The sequence below is a fragment of the Scyliorhinus torazame genome, chromosome 20 (genome assembly GCF_047496885.1).
Source record: "Scyliorhinus torazame isolate Kashiwa2021f chromosome 20, sScyTor2.1, whole genome shotgun sequence".
In the NCBI taxonomy this organism is placed as follows: Eukaryota; Metazoa; Chordata; class Chondrichthyes; order Carcharhiniformes; family Scyliorhinidae; genus Scyliorhinus; species Scyliorhinus torazame.
In genome coordinates, this window is record NC_092726.1 from 8,901,224 (window position 1) to 8,925,047 (window position 23,824).

The following is a 23,824-nucleotide window of genomic DNA, read 5'->3' on the forward strand; positions in this document are numbered from 1 at the left end:
CGAGTTGGCGCATGCACGGGAGCGCCAACGTGTGCGGGCGTCATCCCAGCGCATGCGCAGGGGTTCATCTCCGCGCCAGCCATCGCGGAGGAATAGCAGCCGGCGCGGAGGAATAGAGTGCCCCCACGGCACAGGCCCGCCCGCGGATCGGGGGGCCAGATCCCCCCGCGCCCCCCGAGGACCCCGGAGGCCGCCCGCGCCGCCAGGTACCGCCGGTAAGGACCTGCTCTAATTTACACCGGCGGGACTGGCAAAAAAAACAGGCGGGCACTCGGCCCATCGCGGGCCGGAGAATTGCCGGGAGGGGCGCCGCTGCCAGCGACCGCCAACCAGCGCGGCGCGATTCCCGCCCCCGCCAAATCCTCGACGCCAGAGAAACCGGCAGGGGCGGGATTCACACCGCCCCCCCCCGGCGATTTTCCGCCCCCCCGCCCAGGATCTTCGAATATTCTTAAGGCGGAGTCAGATAGATTTTTGATCAGCGAGGGGGTGAAAGGTTATCGGGGGAGACAGGGGTGTGGCGTTGAGATTATGATCGGATGGGCGGCCCAGTGGTCAACGCTGCTGCCTCGCGGGGCCAGGGGCCTGGGTTCATTCCGGCCTCAGGTCACTGTCTGTGCGGAGTCTGCACGTTCTCCCCGTGTCCGTGTGGGTTTCCTCCCATGGTCCAATGGTGTGCAGGTTAGGTTGATAGGTCAAGCTACATTGCCCCCTAGTGTCCAAAGTCACAGGGGTATGGCGGGGGAATGGGCCTAGGTCGAGTTCTCTCTCGGAGGGTCAGCGTGACCCGATGGGCTGAATGGCCTCCTTCGGCACTATAGGGATCAGTGGATCAGGCACGATCTCACTGAATGGCGGAGTGGGGTGGAGGGGCCGAGTTCAGCAAGAAATCATTTCTTCTTCGCTGTTTCAGCACAGTCTATCCCCAATTATTATTTACCCAACATGCAACATGTTGACAGCCAGCTCAAAGCTCATGACAAGACGGTGGCCGATACACCGTAATGTGATCAAAGTTTTCATCAACAATCGTTTATTCCTGTCTGGCACAAAAGTAAAACGGGGAAGGTGGCCAATCCATGGCTCACAGGGGAAATTAGAGATAGTATTCGATCCAAGGAAGAAGCATTCAAATTGGCCGAGAAAAACAACAGGTCTAAGGACCGAGAGCAGTTTAGAATTCAGCAAAGGAGGATCCAGGGATTGGTTAAGAAGGGAAAATAAGTGGTTAGCACTGCTGTCTCACTCCGCCGAGGTCCCAGGTTCAATCCCGGCTCTGGGTCACTGTCCGTGTGGAGTTTGAACATTCTCCCCGTGTCTGCGTGGGTTTCACCCCCACAACACAAAGATGTGCAGGGTAGGTGGATTGGCCACGCTAAATTGCTCCTTTCTTGGAAAAAATGAATTGGGTACTCCAAATTTACAAAAAAATAGGTGGGGAAAATAGAGTACGAGCATAAGCTGGCAGAGAACATAAAAACCGACTGAAGATTGGCGAAGACAAATGGGGGACAAAGAAATGGCTGAGCAACTGAGTGCATACTTTGGTTCTGTCTTCATATTATGAGGACTCAAATAAGACACCAGAAATGTTGGGGAACGCAGAATTTAGTGAGGGGGAGGAGCTGAAAGAGATCAATATTAGTAGAGAAATGGTGTTGGGGAAATTGATGGGTTTGAAGGTGGATAAATCCCCAGGGCCTGATCATCCACATCACGGAGTACTTCAGGAAGTGACTCTAGAAATAGTGGCTGCTTTGGTGGTCATCTTCCAGGATTCCATAGACTCAGGAACCATCCTACAGATTGGAGAGTAGCTAATGTAACTCCAATATTTAAAAAGGGAGGTGGAGAGAAAACAGGGAATTATAGACCAGTCAGCCTGTCGTCGGTAGTGGGATAAATTCTAGAATCCATTCTCAAAGATTTAATAGCAGAGCACTGAGAAAACAGTGGCAGGATCAGACAGAGTCCGCATGGATTTACAAAAGGGGGAAATCATGCTTGACAAATCTACTGGAATTCTTCGAGGATGTAACCAGTAGAGTTGATAAAGGGAAGGGGGCCAGTAGATGTGGGGCTGCATTCTCCGATTTGGAGACTATGTCCCCATTCTGGCGTGAAAAGGGTGGTGTTTTACACCAGGAAAACTGGTGCAAATCGGCCACCGATTCGCCTGGGGGGCTAGCAGGGAGGCAGCGTAGCGCACCTGGCTCGAGCTGCCGATATGGCCTGGAGAATTGCCTGCAGCCGCCGCGCCGTGCTTCATGGCGGATGCCGTTCCCGGACGCGGCCCGCGATATAGTCCCCTCCTTCGGCTAAACGCTGTGCTGCCCTGCCGCCCGTTCCCTCTGTATCCACCCCATCAAAACCTTCCATCATTAAAGCCCTGAGCCTTCTGTTTCAAGGGAAGCATGTCCCATCCCAATATTTTACATGCTGAGCAAGCACTTCTCCCCCAGCCTCCCCCTCGCGAGCGTGTCCGACTTCCCTTTCAAGTGCGTTTGTGCTATTTCCTCCAAGTGCTCCTCGTGGTCGCTCATTCCACATTCCTCCACCGCTGTGGGCAGAGAGATTCCTCCTTGAGAGTTTAATGATGCGTGTAATCTGGAGAAAGGCTTTGCTGTGAGGCAGAAACCTCTCGGCAGCAACAACAGCAGCACAAATCTCGCCCGGAGATCTCCTCTGCTCCCCAGCTGCTGCAGAAAGTCCCCCACGAGCGACTTGGCTGCAAGTTCCCAGCCCCCACCCCGCCGAGTCCCAATTCTGATTCTCGGGGAACGTCCACAGATCCAACTCACGTGGGGCGGGCGGGAGGGGGTTTTTCCTTTGCGCTCGAGGTGTCGTGAGATTGGAAATCCATTCTTTTGCAGACAGAGCTATGGTTTCGAAACGCAACAGGCCCACCAGGCACAAAGGCTGGCCTCAATAGGATTGGGCCCGTCGGCCTTGGGCACCGGTCCTGCTGCATCTTGCTTCGATTACACTCGATCCCATCTTTTTTGGAAAGCGCTCAGCAAACAAAGTTTGGTATGAAGCTCCAGCCAGTACTTCCTGTTTTGATTGTAGAGTGCGACAATCCTGAAGCAAAGTGTGGGGGTGGTGTTGGGTGGGGAGACTGGAAAGGGGGAGGTGGGGGGGGGGGGGGGGGGGGCGGGGAAATAATTCACTGTCAAAGCAAAGCTCAACAATGACGTGGCAGAATGAATGAGGCCGATACATATTTGGAGAAAAACAACTTCACTGAAGGTTACAAAGGAAGAGCACAGCTCTGGGAATGGAGTGTTACAAATGGAATCGCCTCTGTCTGATTCTGTGTGATGGGAGCACAGTGGTTACGTTGTTGGACTGGGTAACCCAGAGTGTGCCTATGGTCCAGAAACAATACAAACAGAGAAAGTAGAAGCAGGAGTAGGCCGCTTGGCCCCTCGACCCTGCCGGCCCATTCAATCCCACCTTGCCTCATCTGTTTGCGTCACGAGTTCCACATTCCCAACTACCTCCCTTGCCCAACAGGAACGATCTACCTCCGCCTGACAGGTGCTCAAGCACGCCACCTCCACCGCCTTCTCAGGAAGACAGTCCCAAAGGTGCACAACGCTCCGGGAGAGCAAAACAATTCTCATCGTCACTGCCCGGAAAGGGTGATCCCGAATGTTAAAACAGTGCCCCCTGGCTCTGGACTCACCCCCAAGAGGGGACACGGAACAGTAAAGTCGCCACAGTCCCAGATGACCACAGGCGGCTTTCCCCTTTGTAGGGGCGAGCTGACAGGTGGGAAGTTCAGATCAGTTCATCAACTAAATCCACAATTTCCTCTTTTTAATCGTGCATATTGGGACGGCACGGTGGCGCAGTGGTTAGCACTGCCGCCTCACAGCGCTAGGGACCCGGGTTCGTTATTCCGGCCTTGGGTGACCGTCTGTGTGGAGTTTGCACGTTTGCAGTCCCAGTCCAAAGGTGTGCAGGTTAGGTGGGGTTACGGGGATAGGGCAGGGGAGTGGGCTGAGGTGGTGTGCTCTTTCAGAGGGTCGGTGCAGACTCGATGGGCTGAATGGCCTCCTGCACTGTAGGGTTTCAATGATATTATGTCATCCCCAGTTTCACCCTCTCCTTCAGCGATACACACCGGGGGACAAACAACCTCAAGAATAATTCTTGCTTCAGAGCCACGTCGCAAGACATCTCCATCCTGGATCTTATCAAGTCTCTGTCCAACACCACACTGACCCTCTGGGTAATGTGCCTTCCTATATCCCCGTGTGGGGGCCGTCCTCGACTCAGTCCAACATTAACCCTTTGTGTACCAGACTCTTTTTTTTTCAATCTTTATTGTCACAAGCAGGCTTACAGTAACACTGCGATGAAGTTACTGTGAAAATCCCCTAGTCCCCACACTCCGGCGCCTGTTCGGGTACACGGAGGGAGAATTCAGAATGTCCAATTCACCTAACAAGCACGTCTTTCGGGACTTGCGGGAGGAAACCGGAGCACCCGGAGGAAACCCACGCAGACACGGGGAGAAGGTGCAGACTCCGCAAAGACGGTGACCCAAGCCGGGAATCGAACCTGGGACCCTGGCGCTGTGAAGCAACAGTGCTACCCACTGTGCTCCCGTGCTGCCCATGTTTGCTTTGCCCCAGGGTGGCCTGGCCCGCGATCGAGGCCCACTGATCTGCGGGCTTGGCCTGTGCCGTGGGGGCACCCTTTCCGCCCGCGCCGGCCATGAGAAGAACCCCCCTGCGCATGCGCCAGAACACGCTGGCGCTCCTGCTCAGGCGCCAACTCACGCCGGCCGGCGGAGGCCCTTCGGCGCCGGTTGGCACAGCGCCAACCACTCCAGCGCGTGTCTAGCCCCCGGAGGTGCGGTGCACAGCTATCAGGAAAAATCAGGTTCCGTTTTGACTTCCCTCCAGATTGTCACACACATTCAAAATTGAGCGAGCCTGACTTGAAATGCATTCTGAGCGTCGGAAGACATTGAGATGGAAATTCTGTCCGCCATGTGCTGGAGGAATAGTATTTCTTAGTGAAGGTGGCGCAGGTCCACTACAGCATTGTCTCCTGCCTTCTCTCCATAACCCCTGATCCCCTTATTCATCAAGAACCTCGCTGTCTCTGTCTTAAAGACACTCAGTGACTTGGCCTCCACAGCCTTCTGCGGCAAAGAGTTCCACAGATTCACCCCCCTCTGGCTGAAGAAATTCCTCCTCATCTCTTTTTTTGTTTAAATTTAGAGTACCCAATTCTTTTTCTCCAATGAAGGGGCAATTTAGCGTGGCCAGTCCACTTACCCTGCACATCTTTGGGTTGTGGGGGCGAAACCCATGCAGACACGGGGAGAATGTGCAAACTCCACACGGACAGTGACCCGGGGCTGGGAATCGAACCTGGGACCCTGGAGCTGTGAAGTAACAGTGCCAACCACTGTGCTGCCGTGCAGCCCGTGTTTCTGCTGTGAATCACCACCTTCCCAAGAGCAACGAGGAGCGGACATTAAACTGCGGCCTCGCCAGGCAGGCCCACGTGCACACAATTTAAGGATCACAGAATGTTACAGCACGTAATGGCGCCATCCCGCCCATCGGGTCTGCGGCAGCTCTCCGAACGAGCAATTCACCCCAGCCTCGCTCTCCTGGCTTTTCCCCGTAACCCTGCACATTCTCCCTTTCCTGAAAATAACCCAATTGCCCCTTGGAAGCCAAGAGTGGACCTGCCTCCACCACGCTCTCAAGCACCCAATTTCCCATGGCAGGTTGATGGAAAAAGTGAAGTCGTATGGGGTCCAGGGTGTACTAGCTAGATGGATAAAGAACTGGCTGGGCAACAGGAGACAGAGAGTAGTAGTGGAAGGGAGTGTCTCAAAATGGAGAAAGGTGACTAGCGGTGTTCCACAGGGATCCGTGCTCGGACCACTGTTGTTTGTGATATACATAAATGATCTGGACGAAGGTATAGGTGGTCTGATTAGCAAGTTTGCAGATGATACGAAGATTGGTGGAGTTGCAGATAGCGAGGAGGACTGTCAGAGAATACAACAAAATGTAGATAGATTGGAGAGTTGGACAGAGAAATGGCAGATGGAGTTCAATCCAGGCAAATGCGAGGTGATGCATTTTGGAAGATGTAATTCAAGAGCGGACTATACGGTCAATGGAAGAGTCCTGGGGAAAATTGATGTACACAGAGATCTGGGAGCTCAGATCCATTGTACCCTGAAGGTGGCAACGCAGGTCGATAGAGTGGTCAAGAAGGCATACAGCATGCTTGCCTTCATCGGATGGGGTATTGAGTACAAGAGTCGGCAGGTCATGTTACAGTTGTATAGCACTTTGGTTAGGCCACATTTGGAATACTGCGTGCAGTTCTGGTCGCCACATTACCAGAAGGATGCGGATGCTTTAGCGAGGGTGCAGAGGAGGTTCACCAGGATGTTGCCTGGTATGGAGGGTGCTAGCTATGAAGAAAGGTTGAGTAGATTAGGATTGTTTTCGTTGGAAAGGCGGAGGTTGAGGGGGGACCTGATTGAGGTCTACAAAATTATGAGAGGTATGTACAGGGTGGATAGCAACAAGCTTTTTCCAAGAGTGGGGGTGTCAATTACAGGGGGTCACGATTTCAAGGTGAGAGGGGGAAAGTTTAAGGGAGATGTGCGTGGAAAGTTTTTTACGCAGAGGGTGGTGGGTGCCTGGAACGCTTTGCCAGCGGAGGTGGCAGAGGCGGGCACGAAAGCATCATTCAAGATGCATCTAGACAGATATATGAACGGGCGGGGAACAGAGGGAAGTAGATCCTTGGAAAATAGGCGACAGGTTTAGATAAAGGATCTGGATCGGCGCAGGATGGGAGGGCCGAAGGGCCTGTTCCTGTGCTGTAATTTTCTTTGTTCTTTAACCGCTCACTGTGTGGAAAAAGGTTTCTCGATCAGAGTGTACGCTGCAGAGGCAGCAATATTTCACCAAGCGTTCACCAGCACACAAAGAAACATACGTAGAAAATAGGGGCAGGACCTGCTCCTCCATTCATTATCATCATGGCTGATCATCAAGTTTAATCCCATCATCCCTTGACCTCTTTTGCCTCAAGAGCTACGTCTAACTCCTCTTGAAATCACACAATCTTTTGGCCTCAACTACTTTCTGCGGGAGTGAATTCCACAGATTCACCCCTCTCTGGGTGAAGAAATTTCTCCTCACCTCAATTCTAAAAGGTTTACCCCCTTATCCTCAAACTACGACCCCCTAGTTGTGGACTCCCCCACCACCAGGAGCATTCTTTCTGAATCTACCCTGTCTAATCCTGTTAGGGTTCCCTGGCTGGGATTCTCCGATCCCGCGGCCAAGTTCTGACACTGGTGTCAAAAGCGCCACTGCGGCATCAGTGGGCCTCCAGGCCCAGGTATTCACCCCTTCCTAGAACTCCGAGTGCCCGGCGGGTGGGACCATACGTAACCCACGCCGGCGGGACGCAGCCGAACCCGGCCCGTCGAGGTGCGGAGAATCGTCGCTTTCACCGGCCCCCAACCGGTGCGGTGGCGGCACCGCGGACACCAGAGAATCGGCGGACTTTCGTCAGAGCGGCATGGCGCAATTCCCGTGCCCCCCCCACCCCCCCACCCCAGCGATTCTCCAACCGAGCGCGGGATCGGAGAATCCCAACCCATAAATTTCCATGAGATTCCCTCTCACTCTTCGAAACTCCAATCAATATAATCTTTTTTTTGTGATAAATTTAGAGTACCCAATTCATTTTTTCCAATGAAGGGGCAATTCAGCGTGCCCAATCCACCTGCCCTGCACCTCTTTGGGTTGTGGGGGCGAAACCCACGCAGACACGGGGAGAATGTGCAAACTCCACACGGACAGTGACCCGGGGCCGGGATCGAACCTGGGACCTCGGCGCCGTGAGGCAGCAGAGCTAACCCACTGCGCCACCGTGCTGCCCCAATGAATATAACCTGAACCAATTTAATCTCTCCTAGTCTGACAGTCCCACCAGCCTGGTGAACCTTCACTGCGCTCCCTCTATAGGGACACTGACTCCAGCTGCACAGCCAGGCTATGAGGAAGCTCAGAGCTATTTATTGGCTGTTGACCATCAACACAGCAGCACTATTTCCTGGAGCCTCACACCACTGTCTGCAGTGAAGCCTCAGTGTATCCCACTTATTTGGTTATCTCAGCGCATGTGAAACACACAGTTTCCTGGACGCTGGCCTTGCCTACGTATGTGGAGGAAACGATCAAGGGGGGAGTACAAAGAATTCACAAGGGAGACGTTGATTCAGCGTAACGGCAGTATTGACACATTGGACCATTGAAGAGAAACACTTCCTTCTCCCCCTCTGGGTTCAGATTGTGAAGTCCGCACACTGGGGAAGCTCTGTACCGATGCCGGGCTGGTCACTTTGGCATGCGAATGGAGAACAGCAGCTTTCGCCGCCGGCTGCCCTTCGATTCCAGGGTGACCTTGACTCAGGACTTGCCTCTGCGACATTTCCTGGAATCACTGCCCATTGGGGATGTTGAGGAAACGGGACGCGGTGGGGGAGACGCTTCGCCACCGATCGGAAACAGGGCCCTTCAGGGTTGTCTTTGCACGAGCTTTGCCCGGCTGCTTGTGCAGCGGGCTTCTGGGAGACGGTCGAGTTCGCTTGACGATCCTCCCACTGAATCCGGAGGATTTTGTTTCTAAAGCTCTCACGGGATGTGGGCGTCGCTGGGACGAGGCACCATGTGTTGCCCATCCCTAACTGCCTTTGACCTGAGTGTCTGGCTGGGCCATTTCAGGGTGGGGGGGGGGGGGGCGGTGAGGGGGGGAAGGACGGCAGATCCCTTTGCAGTGCAGCAGTGCACTCACAGATCAAAAGGTCAGAATAACAGCTTTAACGGGATGCCAGAGGGCCACCCACTTGTCCCTCCTGACACACAGGGTGGTTCTAAACAAACAATCAGGCTGTCGCCATCCAGACCAGGAACACAGAACAGACTGTGCTACTAGTTAACAATGTGGCTCAGCTTCAGCACAGGCGATTAGCTGCGGTGATCCACCTCTCAATAGGATCCATCATGAAACCGGTTCCCAAACATCTTGGAACAATTTAAATTTTCAGACAAATGCTGGGGAAATTCCTCATCTTCCATTTTTCTTGTATCCAGCACATTTTTCCCAGGCCAAACTCCCCCGACAGCTGCACCGCTTCCCCTGGGCTGCAGCAACAAAGTCATCCAGGACCTTGCAGAACGGACATGCGGTTAGCAATTGAGCTTTCACGCGGATGAATGTGGGCCAATATATTTTGTCAGGGGGAGCAGGGTGTTTCTCATCACTCTGGGCAAAGGAGACCCCCCTCGTGGGCAGTACGGTAGCACAGTGGCTAGCGCTGTCGCTTCACAGCTCCAGGGTCCCAGGTTCGATTCCCGGCTTGGGTCACTGTCCGTGCGGAGTCTGCACGTTCTCCCCCTGTCTGCGTGGGTTTCCTCCGGGTGCAGTGTTAATGGCAGCCTACTTGTGATTATTATAAGTGTCCAAACTCTGTATGGTGGAAAGGAGCACAGGGATTTGGGGCACACACACACAAATCACGCAGAGCAGCTATACAAGGTTAACGAGCCCACACAAAAGAAAGAGCAAGGAAATGGCAGGGGCTTACATCTGGCCGGATAGAATTGAGATGCAGAGGAGCTCTGTACAACTGTTGAGTGCTGGGTGGAAACCACTTGGAGAAACTTCCCTTTTGCAAAGAAGAGTAAGAATCACAGGCTTCGGCCCATCGAGTCTGCACTGGCCCTTGCAAAGAGCACGCTACCCAAGCCCACACCTCCACCCTATACCCATAACCCACCCCACCTTTTTGGACACTAAGGGCAATTTAGCACGGCCAATCCACCTAACCTGCACATCTTTGGACTGTGGGAGGAAACCGGAGCTCCCGGAGGAAACCCACACAGACAGGGGGAGAACGTGCAGACTCCGCACAGACAGTGACCCAAGGCGGGAATCGAACCTGGGACCCTGGAGCTGTGAAGCAACTGTGCTAACCACTCTGCTGCTGTGGAACCCACTACAATGAGTTGGCATTGAGTCAAATAACTTAGATGCATTTAAGGCAAATCGAGATAAGCCCTTGAGCGAGGGAGGAATTCAAGCTATGTGGATCCGGTGGGATGAAGTAAATGAGGAGGAAGGAGGTGTATCGGGGACATTAAGGGCATTGCAGACCATTAGGCTGGATGGCTAGTCTCTGTACTGCAAGTACAATGTAACATGGCTTCTTGTGAGTCTCTCTCGCACACCGCTCGTATACACACACACACAACAGGAACATTGAGTCAACTCAGGTACAGACCAGTTGTAAAGGGTGAGAAAAGCCTCACCTGCAGCGAACACTGCAGGGTGAATGTAACGCGACATGAATCCCAGGTCCCGGTTGGGGCTGTACTCATGTGTGCGGAACTTGGCTATAAGTTTCTGCTCGGCGATTCTGCGTTGTCGCGCGTCCTGAAGGCCGCCTTGGAGAACGCTTACCCGGAGATCAGAGGCTGAATGCCCTCGACTGCTGAAGTGTTCCCCGACTGGAAGGGAACATTCCTGCCTGGCAACAATGGATGAATGGACATTGTGCTACAATCACCAGGCAGGAATGTTCCCTTCCAGTCGGGGAACACTTCAGCAGTCGAGGGCATTCAGACTCTGATCTCCGGGTAAGCGTTCTCCAAGGGCTTGCAAAATCTGACCAACTGTCCTGGCTTGAGACGATTCACACCTCTTTAATCTGGGATTACCCCTCTCTCTTGCTCTGTAAAGACTTAATTACCTGCAAATGCTCGCATTCAAAGTATCGTCTTGCATCTTTGACTTTGGCTATATATATGTTTCTGGAACATACCTCTCCATTCACCTGAGGAAGGAGCAGTGCTCCGAAAGCTAGTGATTTGAAATAAATCTGTTGGACTTTAACCTGGTGTTGTAAGACTTCTTACTGTGCTCACCCCAGTCCAACGCCGGCATCTCCACATCATAGTCTTATTCAGCTTAAGGTGGTCCACAGGGCGCACATGACGTTGGCACGGATGTTCTTTGAGGTTAGGTGTAGGTGGTGTACGGGGGTGCCCATCAATCATGCCCACGTGTCTTGGGCGTGTCCAAAGCTTGGGGGATTCTGGCAGGGGTCAGCCGACGTTATGTCCGGGGGGTCCTGAAGGTAAAGGTGGTCCCGCTTCCAGAGGTGGCGATCTTTGGTGTGTCAGGGGGCGAGAGAGAGGCCGATGTCTTGGCCTTTGTCTCCCTGGTTGCCCGGAGACGGATATTGTTAGAATGGAGGGACTCGGGGTGTGCGTGAAACCAGGGGTGGGGTGAGTGACCTGGCAGGGTTTCTCAGGCTAGAGAAAATAAAGTTCACCTCGAGGGACTCTGTGGAAGGGTTTGCCCGGAGGCGGCAGCCGTTTAAAAAAAAAAGCGAATACGGCAAACAATTCGCCCGTCGCGGCATCTCTAACGCGGTTTTCACACCTCCTCGGGAAAACGGCACCTCCAACAGGTCGGCACGTTCTCCGTACTGCACCCAAGAGTCGACCCAAACTACTGGGTGCAATCTCCCAGCCCCGCCAGAGGCGGGCATCGCTGTGGGCGCAACAGGAAAATTTGAAGAGCGGCCGGGAATCGGTTGACTTTTGGTCACTCCACCAGATATCGCTGCCCCACTGGCGGGGCGGGGGGGGGGGTGACTGAAAAATCGCGTCCAAATGTCTCTGGAATGGGATTTGAATCCTAAACCTGCTGATCTCGAGGTGGGAGATGCCAGCACTTAGCCAAGGCTCACACCTCTTTAAGGAATCAAAAGTGGAGCAAATGAGATGTAAAATTGGACAGTAAGTGGAGGAGGGAAGTTCCGAGGACTACAGTATCTGAAAGATACGGCCAACTAACGACAAAGATGGTACTTGCAATGGAGACGCCATCTGATGGAAGTGATTAAACCTTGTGGGAAACCCATATGCTACGATATTGCTTGGTTTGTGACTTTGTTCAATATTTGCAAAGCTGAAAATATAATTCACTCCGAACAAGTTTGGGACGGCAGCCAGCATTAATTATTTACAACACTTAATTGAAATGATCAATTTTTTATAGGAAGGCAGACAGTGTGAGGGGAGGAAAGGGTGAAAAGATTAGGGCAAATGTCAGCTCTTGTGTGACTCGAACGGATTGAGCAGACACTTCTCAAAACAGTATCTCAACCGGCAGTGTTTTAAGTGCTGAGCATTAATTACCGTTTGCTGGGTGCCAAGACCTTTTTCGCTCTAACTTTACAAATTAAAGAGCAAGTCGGTCGCCTCAGATAACATATGAAAATAGCCACAAAAATGCAGTCATTTTTACAGTCCCGAAATAAAAGTACACATGGGAATTATTGTAGGAGCTGCGTTTCACAAAGGAAGTGTGGCCCCATTAAAACGATCTGCTCAAGCCATTAAGGAACCCTCCAGTTTTGCCTTTTGCCTACACAAATATTTAACTTAAGAAATGAACACATGTGTGTCATGCTATGAGGGTTTTCGCAAGAGGTTAGACATTTGAATAAGGAAAGAAGGAATTTTAGAAACAGAGCTTCAGAAATCTGGACCCGTTCCCGACTCAGTACTCTCCTCAAATCCAAACGCTTCGCTTCCCAGAAGCACTAATCACGAGCGCCTAATAATAATAATCTTTATTGTCACAAGCCTGCTTACATTAACACTGCAATGATGTTACCGTGAAAATCCCCGAGTCGCCACATTCTGGCGGCTGTTCGGGTGCACTGAGGGAGAATTCAGAATGTCCAATTCACCTCACAAGAACGTCTTTCGGGACTTGTGGGAGGAAACCGGAGCGCCCAGAGGGAACCCACGCAAACATGGGGAGAAGGTGCAGATTCCGCACAGACAGTGACCCAAGCCGGGAATCGAACCTGGGACCCTGGGGCTGTGAAGCAACTGTGCTAACCACTGTGCTACCGTGCCGCCTTTTGTGTCAAAGGTGTTTTTTTGCTGTTGTTGTTGAATGGGCTCCTCTTGGACTTTCCCGAAACGGTTGTGTGCCCGTTGGTGCCTTGCTGTTAAATGTTCCAGCTTTGTCCTGTTCACAGAATAGGATGCGGCGTTAACTTAACGGACCTGATATCAAATGGAGACAGCACAAGTTGAGGCTCGTGCATTGGCTTGAGAATGTGGCAGATGTGAAAGTTACTGCCCAGACGCACGGTTTGTTCTTACTTAGTTCATTCCAGATTTTTATCACTTTTTAGTCGATCCACAAAGCGGTTGTTGTTTGGTCGGTTTAAAATAAAACAAAAATTGTGCCATGGTTAGAAGAGAAATAGCCCGGACATATTTGGAATCGGCACTTGGACGAGATGCTGCGGAGCTGCCGATGGCCATGGTAATTGGAGGCAGGCTCAATCATGTCAGGAGTGAAGGGGGCAGAATGGCTCAGTCAACATGTGCGAGACCTTCTTGTGTGCAAATTGGCTGCCGTGTTTCTAACATCACAACAGTGACTCCACTCCAAAAGTAATTTGAGTGCTTCGGGACATCCTGAGCTGATGAATAGGGGCAGGTCTTTCTGTTCACCATGGAACAGACAGCATGCCACATGAAACTTGGCCCTTTCCACCAGGAGCCTCCTCTCTGGTCCATGTTGCAAAGCCACGCGGTAATGACAATGTGTAGCAGCGGCAAGAGAGAGAGACTCCAAGATACAAGATTCTCCACATGTACACGTGTGTGTAGCATCAAGTATTGCTTTGTGCAGTTCGGGAAGCACCAGCCTTTTCACATGAAATCCAGCCCAAATTGATTGAACGGAGCTACTCTCAGTCTCTCGACATTGTGCCTTGAAATGGATTTGGACACAGACCCAAGTATAAAACGACTCCCAATTTGGCAGTGATGAATAAAGATTTCAGAGAGCTATAGGATGGCTACATGAACAATGGAAAATGTTACACTGACACAGTGGGGGCTTATGCTCTGACATGGAGCTCAGATACATTGTTGGGGGCATAGTTAGAGGAACTAACCATTCTGTACACAACCCAGGAAAGGCTGGTGTGGTCAACGACCAGGCCAGCCCGGGGACACGGGCTTGTAGGCGGCATGGTTTCCCCAGGAGAGGTGGCCTGCAGTGCAGAGCTTCGGGAAGGCTGCCTTTTTTTAGGGAGTCCTCGTGTCTTTTGTACCGACGTTGTTGGACCTGGGAACAGTTCCCCATGGGATATCCGCTGGGGGATTCTGCAGTCACCCATCCTGTACTCTCGAGGTACAGAGGGACCTGGGTGTCCTGGTACGTGAAGCCCAAAACATGAGAATGCGGGGTACCAGTGATTGAGAAGGCAGCGGGAACATGGCACTTACTGCAAGGAGAATGGATTGTTAAAGTAGGGTGGTTTTACTGCAGCTGCCCAGTGCGACCAAATCTCATGTGAACCGTTCTGGTCTTATTTGGAAGAAGACAACGACTGGCTTGGAAGCAGTTCAGACAAAGTTCACTCAACCCTTTGCTGGGATGAGGCAGTTACCGCATGAGGGAGGGTTGAACAGAAGCATTTGGGCCTCCACCCGTTGGAGTTTAGAAGAGAGGTGACTGACATGTAAGATTCTGAAGGGACTTGGCAGGATGGATGCTGAGACTCTGTGTCCACTTGGAAAAGGCACTGCAACAAGGGGACACGGTCTAAGAACAAGAGGTCGACTGTTTAAGACAGAGATTATGCTAATTTCATTTTCCTGTGAGAGAGTCATTAGTTTAGTTTCTATCTACCCAAAGGCGCTATACAAATGCACATGAGTCCATGACCCACTGAGAGGAAAATTTTTTTAAAAAAATAAAGCAGCCAAGAACATGAGGGAAGGGCAGCAGGGTGGCGCAGTGGGTTAGCCCTGCTGCCTCACGGCACCGAGGTCCCAGGTTCGATCCCGGCTCTGGGTCACTGTCCGTGTGGAGTTTGCACATTCTCCCCGTGTCTGCGTGCGTCTCTCCCCCACAACCCAAAGATGTGCAGGGGAGGTGGATTGGCCACGCTAAATTGCCCCTGAATTGGATAAAATGAATTGGGTACTCTAAATTTATTAATAAAAAGAACATGAGGGAAACGAACAATACACGCGAAAGGGAACTTGGTCTGGTTTTTACCTGTAAATACACGCTGAAAAGGTCCAAGCGAATACTTTGGTATTAAGTTTCGAGAGTCGAGATGTCACATTCAGGTGGTTCTATTCCACAGGCAGGGAGCCAGCCCGCTATAATCCAGGTGTTTCTCCACCTTGATTAAAGATCAGCACAGTTTATGAATGTTTTATTAGCAGTTACAATTCACAGCATCGGGCAGACCAAGATCACGGCACAATCTGTCACTCGACAGTTTCCCAGCAGCGCACAAAAAGGGAGAGGGCAACGAAGCGAAGATGAGGTGGAGGATACGAGCATACGAACAAGGAGCGAGAGGAGGCCATTCAGGCCCCTCGAGCCTGTCCCACCGTTTAGAGAGATCACGGCTGATTTGATTGTGCCTCAACTCCGCATTTCCCCCTCGCCCCACCGCCCCGATAACCTTTGACTCCTTTGTTAGTCAGGAATCCACCTGATGTGTTGGGTGTTCTGGATCACATACAGGTCACCAACACTTGAAGTAGTGCAACACTATTTTATTAAAAGGTTAACTATTTAAACATACTTGAACTGTGGGTAAATACAATACCAGCTTTAACTAAAGACCTTTGCCTTGTCCTAACCAGTCGATGCACTCAGCACATGGTGAATGTCTGTGTCGCAGGCTGTGAGCTCTGTCCTACTAGGAAGCTGCAGCTCGAATGAGCGGGAACTCTGATGTCCCCTGTCTTTATAGTGCGTGTGCTCTCACTGGTGATTGGCTGCGGTGTTGTGTGTGTTGATTGGTCTTGCTGTGTGTCCATCAGTGTGTGTGTCTGCACCATGATACACTGGTGTATATTATGACACCACCTAGCTCAAAAAATATCCAAGGACCGCTCCTGGGCAGCACGGTGGCACGATGGTTAGCACCGCTGCCTCACGGTGCCAGGGACCCGGGTTGGATTCCAGCCTCGGGTGATTCTGTCGAAAATACCACAATACGGAGTCAGTCACACACCAGAAGTCAGGCTGTCTGCCCACACTCATGGGCACATTCATTGGGTACCTCACAGAAAGAAAATCAGAGAAATTTACAGCACAGAGTTGGCCCACCATCTCTCTGCACTGAAGAACAAACCTTTTTTTTCTTTAAAATATTTTGAGTGCCCAATTCATGTTTTCCAATGCAGGGGTAATTTAGCGTGGCCAATCGTGCAAACTCCACACGGACAGTGACCCAGAGCCGGGGTCGAAGCTGGGTCCTCGGCACCGTGAGGCAGCAGTGCTGACCCACTGCACCACCCTGCTGCACTTACCGACGAACAAACCTAACTCAACTTCACTCCCCAGCTTGTGGCCTTGTACGTGACAGCACTGCAGGTGCACATCCCAGCCCTTCTTCAAATGTGACTTGGGTGTCTGCCTGCACCAACCTTTCAGGCAGCGAGTTCTGCCCCTTTCCCATCGTCTGGGTGAAAAAACCATTTCTCCAGGAATTGGGTCCGAACCTCCTTCGTGCTCTCCCCGCGAGCTTTCCGACCCAAAGTCAATCTCGACCTGGCGTAACTTTATACGCGCCTCCTCTACTCCGAAGAGAAGAACTTGAACTTTTCAAACCTCGACTTGGAAACTTTCGAGACTGTCAAACCAGCTGTACAAGGTATTAGTGGGAGAAGAGAAAGATGTTTAGCAGGGGGCAGCACGGTAGCATTGTGGATAGCACAATTGCTTCATAGCTCCAGGGTCCCAGGTTCGATTCCGGCTTGGGTCGCTGTCTGTGCGGAGTCTGCACGTCCTCCCCGTGTGTGCGTGGGTTTCCTCCGGGTGCTCCGGTTTCCTCCCACAGTCCAAAGATGTGCAGGTTAGGTGGATTGGCCACGATAAATTGCCCTTAGAGTCCAAAATTGCCCTTAGTGTTGGGTGGAGTTACTGGGTTATGAGGATAGGGTGGAGGTGTTGACCTTGGGTAGGGTGCTCTTTCCAAGAGCCGGTGCCGACTTGATGAGCCGAATGGCCTCCTTCTACACTGTAATTTCTAGGATAATCTATGAATGACTCATATTTTTGCTCTTTCGGACTGAAATAAGGGTGCTACATTTTCGCAGTGTCGCAATGCTAAGAAGCAGGTCAATGTGTGCAAGCGATAGAAAAAATGTTACTCTTGGTCAGTCTATTTTTTTTAAATTTAGAGTACCCAATTATATTTTTCCAATTAAGGGACAATTTAGCGTGGCAAAGCCACCGACCCTGCACATCTTCGGGACTCTCGGGCAGAATGTGCAAACTCCACACAGGCAGTGACCCGGGGCCGGGATCGAACCTGGGACCTCCTCACTCTTGGTCTGATGGCACGCTCTGTCATTCCTGATGACCAGGTGCCGGCAGCCGTCACTGACCTTTTCGTTTGAGAGTTTCACATATTGAAATGCCACACGGGTGTTGCAAGAGGCCACCCCTCGAGGGTGGAAGTTTGGGCGCGTAGTGCGACAGCTCTCCCATTTCTGCCACCTCGTTCTCTGCTCAACATCGCAAGAGACCCAATCCCGGCAGCCAGAGAGAATGGGGCATTGTCAGCTGCCCTGCGGCTCTGGTTACCAGAATCCAGCCGGCCCCTGGGTGCTGCACACTCGACCATGGTGGGGACACCAAGGTCCCCTCCAAGTCTGGGTCAAAGTCCTGGAACTCCCTCCCTAACAGCACTGTGGGTGTACCTACGCCACATGGACCGCAGCCATTGAAAATGGTGGCTCACCACCACCTTCTCCAGGGCAATTAGAGACGGACTTCAATGATGACTCTCGCATCCTTGACTTAAAAAGGAAAATGCCAATTGACAATTGCCTTCAGTTGGGACAATGTCATTTTGATTCTCCTTTTAATTGGAGGGTTCGGCGTTCCGCTGTTGAACAGCCGCAGGTTCTGTGGAACGATGAGAAGCTTTGCCCCCTTCAGCCAATGCTCAGATGTGGTCCTGGTCTCGTCCATCTCCCAAGGGTGAAAGGTTGGGCCAGGAGGAAACGGTGGCTCTCTGCGCACCTATGAGCCTGTGATGACGTCACAAGCAAAGCAGAAGGTGGCAGCGGAGGGTTGCTGGCAGAGGCAGAGTGAAGACGGGGAGGTCTCGCTGCACCCTCTGCTCCTGCTCCAGTTGTGTCGGTGTCACAGACCGATATCTATATCCCCCCCCCCCACAATGCTGAGATGGGTAGTGTGAGGAAAAAAGAGGCGACGGGACCTGGCTGAGATTGTAACCTGGTTAATGAAAACTTATTCACTTGAAAATAATCGCGAGCCGCGCGCGGGATCAGCTCCTCAGGCGGAAAATCCGGAGAGAATCACACTTCCCGATTTTCCTCGCTGGCGACATCAGGGAGTAAACCTTATTTGAATAGATTCTGAGGCATTGCAACATGATTGACGCTCCCCCTCCCTGCCCCACCTGATCACCCCTCACTAAGTATTCATACCGTCGGCGAGGTTTGGCCGAATTAGAATCAGGGGCCCTCCAGGGGCGCAGAGTTAGGTATAGGCCCCGGCGGTGAGAGGGTAGCTCTGACAGCCCTGGCACTGAGCCCTGTCGCAGGTGAAATGAAATGAAAATCGCTTATTGTCACAAGTAGGCTTCAAATTAAGTTCCTGCGAAAAGCCCCTCGTCGCCACATTCCGGCGCCTGTTCGGGGAGGCCGGTACGGGAATCGAGCCGTGCTGCTGGCCTGCCTTGGTCTGCTTTCAAAGCCAGCGATTTAGCCCTGTGCTAAACCAGCCCCTAAACAGGCGGGCACAGTGACAATCTGGCAGGGCGAAGCTGTGCCAGGGCAGGCCCTAGCAGGAGCTCCATGGTGGGGGTTGAAGAGCAGGAACTGGAGGCGGGGAGGGGAGTGGGGGGGGCGGGGGGAATTGCTGGCGATATTTCTGCAGTGGTGAGGTGGTGGGGGAAATTCCGGTGCTGATTCTCAGGGGACAGGAGCAGTGGTGGGGGTTGCGGGGAATCTGTTATATGTCTGTGGCGGAGGCTGGGGCACCATGGGGGGGGGGGGGCGGGGGGGGGGGGGCGTTTAGTCTCAGTGCTGTTTGGGGGCCCTTTAACGATGGCACCCCAATCCCGGAGGAGACGGTGCAGCCGCGATAATGCTCCCCCGCCCTGCCCAGATGACAGCGTTAACCATGCCCACTCATCCTTTCGCGAAAGAAGTTCAAGATCCGGAGAAAAAAATGGGGTGAAATTCTCCGGTATCGGCGCGATGTCCGCCGACTGGCGCCCAAAATGGCACAAATCAGTCGGGCATCGCGCCGCCCCAAAGGTGCGGAATGCTCCGCATCTTGGGGGGCCGAGCCCCAACCTTAAGGGGCTAGGCCCGCGTCGGACTAATTTCCGCCCCGCCAGCTGGCGGAAAAGGCCTTTGGTGCCCCTTTGATGTCTCCAGGTGCAAGCTGTATGGAAAATGTTGACTCGTGCACATCCGGTTACCCCCCCCCCCACCCACTGATTAAATCTAGGGCAGTGCAAAAATAAAAATTACTGCTTCAAAACTCAGAGCGCCTCTGAACCCAGATTGGGTGCTGACCGAGTTGCCAGGGGAGAAGGTGTGGTTGTACCGGCAGTGCTCGGAGAGAGGGGGGAGAATCAAATCCTGTGTCTCCAGGACCTGCACAGTTAATATGCAGAGCGGGCGAAGGACAAAATTCCTTGTATTTGTCACAATGCTCCTGCAGGATCAAGCTTAATCTTCAAGGGCAGCAGGCAGAGAGAGTCATGACACAGGCGGGATAAAGACAGCCTGCTTGAGGATACTGTTGAAAGTCAAAGAAAATAAACTTGATGGAACAATTTTTGTTTCGAAATGGTTTTAATGCTTTTGGTTGTAAACAGAGAGGGTGATTGCAAAATCGAGCAAGTGTTATAAATCTCCTCTGGCTCATCCCAACAGCCATGATATCAGGCTTCTTCCTGTTTTTATACACGCTCCCCCAAAAAATTAAGGTCGCGCAGGTCGTGCACAGAATATGTTGTGCACAAATTCAATAAGCTCGGGTAATTTGTTCCCCTCCCCTCCCTCTCTATTTCGCTCCCATGCGTTTGAAAGTGCCCTTCAGCAGTTGGTTCCAAGTCGAGTGGCTGGGTCAACGATCCCCCCCGCCCCCCCAACCCCGGTTTCAAGGGTCGGTCTGCTTTGGGGAACTTTTAAGAGCCCAGGCATTTCCTCTTGTCCAATTGCCAGCAATGATTTTGACAAATCTGGCAACGCCAGGCCAGCTTGGCTCCACATGTTCCTGCTGCCTGCTAATCATCCTCTCTCTCTCTCTCTGGCAGGACGATTCGGACTCGGAAGGAATGCCGAAGAAAAAGTGGCCAACTGTCGACGCTTCATATTACGGGGGGCGGGGCGTGGGAGGAATCAAAAGAATGGAGGTAAAGAGAGCGACCAATGCCCCTCATTGTCCATCCCTGGGAGAGTGAGTGGCAGAAAGCACAGTGTTGATAGGAATAAAAGCAAATTATTGCGGAGGGCTGGAATCTGAAACCAAAGAGAAAATGCTGGAAAATCTCAGCAGGTCTGGCAGCATCTGTAGGGAGAGAAAAGAGCTAACGTTTCGAGTCCGGTGACTCTTTGTCAAAGCTGATAAGAGTTTTTCGAGGAGGTCACAAAGATGATTGATGCATGTAGAGCAGTGGATGTTGTCTATATGGACTTCAGAAAGGCCTTTGACAAGGTCCCTCATGGCAGACTGAACTTAAATGAAAATCACTGATTGTCACAAGTAGGCTTCAAATGAAGTTACTGTGAAAAGCCCCTAGTCACCACATTCCGGCGCCTGTTCGGGGAGGCTGGTACGGGAATAGAACCGTGCTGCTGGCCTGCCTTGGTCTGCTTTAAGAGCCAGTTCTTTAGCTCTGTGCTGAACAGCCCCATGTGGTACAAAAGGTGAAGTCATACGGGATCAGGGGTGAGCTGGCAAGGTGGATACAGAACTGGCTAGGTCATAGAAGGCAGATAGTAGCAATGGAAGGATGCTTTTCTAATTGGAGGGCTGTGACCAGTGGTGTTCCACAGGGATCAGTGCTGGGACCTTTGCTCTTTGTAGTATATATAAATGATTTGTAGGAAAATGTAACTGGTCTGATTAGTAAGTTTGCAGACGACACAAAGGTTGGTGGAATTGCGGATAGCGATGAGGACTGTCAGAGGATACAGCAGGGTTTAGATTGTTTGGAGACTTGGGCGGAGAGATGGCAGATGGAGTTTAATCCGGACAAATGTGAGGTAATGCATTTTGGAAGGTCTGATGCAGGTAGGGAATATACAGTGAATGATAGAACCCTCAAGAGTATTGAAAGTCAGAGAGATCTAGGTGTACAGGTCCACAGGTCACTGAAAGGGGCAACAAAGTGGAGAAGGTAGTCAAGAAGGCATACGGCATGCTTGCCTTCATTGGCCAGGGCATTGAGTATAAGAATTGGCAAGTCATGTTGCAGCTGTATAGAAGCTTAGTTCGGCCACACTTGGAGTATAGTGTTCAATTCTGGTCGCCACACTACCAGAAGGATGTGGAGGCTTTAGAGAGGGTGCAGAAGAGATTTACCAGAATGTTGCCTGGTATGGAGGGCATTAGCTATGAGGAGCGGTTGAATAAACTCGGTTTGTTCTCACTGGAACGACGGAGGTTGAGGGGCGACCTGATAGAGGTCTATAAAATTATGAGGGGCATAGACAGAGTGGATAGTCAGAGGCTTTTCCCCAGGGTAGAGGGGTCAATTACTAGGGGGCATAGGTTTAAGGTGCGAGGGGCAAGGTTTAGAGGAGATGTACGAGGCAAGTTTTTTACACAGAGGGTAGTGGGTGCCTGGAACTCGCTGCCGGAGGAGGTGGTGGAAGCAGGGACGATAGTGACATTTAAGGGGCATCTTGACAAATACATGAATAGGATGGGAATAGAGGGATACGGACCCTGGAAGAAGATTTTAGTTTAGACGGGCAGCATGGTCGGCGCAGGCTTGGAGGGCCGAAGGGCCTGTTCCTGTGCTGTACTTTTCTTTGTTCTTTGTTCTAACAGACAGAGAAAGTGGGAAATATTTATACTGTGGAGTGAGAATGAAAGATGAGTCATAGCCACAGAAACCCAGGGAAAGAGTGCTAATGGCCCCAGAAACCAAGGGGAAAGAGTGCTAATGGCAGTCCCCAGAGAGGACAAAAGATGTGAAAGGCCAAACAGCAGAGAAACTAACATCAGAGGGTGAACTGTAGATGTGAGGGGAGGGGAAGGGGGAGGGGAAGGGGGAAGCAAAGAGGAGAAAGGTTAAGGAAAGGTGGATACGATTGGGGGGGGGGGGGGTTAAATATATATTAAGAAAGAAAGAAATGGTAAAAGACAGTTAAAATGAAATGGGATGAAAACAAATGGGTCTAGGTGGGGTCGAGCTGATCATCTGAAGTTGTTGAATTCGATGTTGAGACCGGAAGGCTGTAGCGTGCCTAACCGGAAGATGAGATGTTCTTTCTCCAGTGATAGGCATCCAGTCCTCTGTCTGTATGAAAAAGTCAATATCCGCTGATCGATAAATAGGTGATTGGTTTGTTGAAAATTCATCACGTGCCAAATTGTGACAAAGAGACAAATAGAACCAGTCAACATAATTCATGGCGTGGTTATGGACTATCATTCAAGTCAAAAATAATAAAAGCAGAGCACAGTTACGGTCATTTCAGCATTCCAAGAAAGACAGCACATTGCAAATGCTCTATGATTTACAGAATAGAAATAAAAACGTCTACTGCAATCTGCGGGGGGGAGGGGGGGTCGGATTTCCACTAAGCCCCTGCAGACAGTGGGGGCGGCTCGGCATTGGTTGCCGGCGGCATATTAGGTCACCCTCGGATCCAACGCCGCGTTTTGTATTAAAGTCCATAGCTCATACATTGCCAGGTTGAACACGTCAATTCTCACTCGTCTACGTGTGATTGGTGTGTTTTATGAAGTTGCGGATTGGGCTGCCCCGTTGTCTGTTTGTTCTCTATTGTATTTGTGGAACTGTGGTTCTCTCGACCCTTTACTTTGGTGCTGTTGCGACTACCTTTCTGTCACGGGGTCCCAAGAGGAATCTGGAGCCGTAGGTTCGTGCCCAAACCCCCGGGAACACAGGTACAGACTCCCATTTCTAGCCCCCCCCACCCGTTCTAATATATACCTCATAATAATGCCCTCATCTTTTCCCAGTTGGGGAAAGCCCAGGCTGAGCTCTTTCTGTCTTTCAGCTCGAGAGCACATAACTCACTTTTTAAAATAAATGTTGAGTACCCAATTCATTTTTTCCAATTAAGGGGCAATGTAGCGTGGCCAATCCACCTACCCTGCACATCGTTGGGTTGTGGGGGCGAAACTCACGCAGACACGGGGAGAATGTGCAAACTCCACACGGACAGTGACCCAGAGCCGGGATCGAACCTGGGACCTTGGCACCGTGAGGCTGCAGGGCTAACCCGCTGAGCCACCGTGCTGCCCTATAACTCACTTTTTTAACTGCATCAGAGTAGCTTTGGTACACGTTACCTAGGACACGTCTAGGCTCCGGCTTCCACTCGATTACCCAAAGCCCCAGCTTCGAAAGCTGAAAACGAGATTATTTCCTCAAGGAAGCAAGTTTCGCAGAATTCATCCCAAATCACCTCAAAGAGATATTCTTGTCAAACCGAGTGCT

At 51.7% G+C, this 23,824-nt stretch overlaps 1 protein-coding gene across 1 annotated transcript in view; it reads left to right on the top strand.

Moving 5' to 3' along the window:
• Nucleotides 1–23,824, top strand: part of LOC140396853 (anthrax toxin receptor 1-like) — a 142,347-nt gene that overhangs the window by 83,292 nt on the left and 35,231 nt on the right. Inside the window, exon 15 of the mRNA XM_072485631.1 lies at nt 20,441–20,539. Coding sequence (XP_072341732.1) covers nt 20,441–20,539 — 99 coding nt within the window. The remainder of the gene's footprint in view (nt 1–20,440; nt 20,540–23,824) is intronic.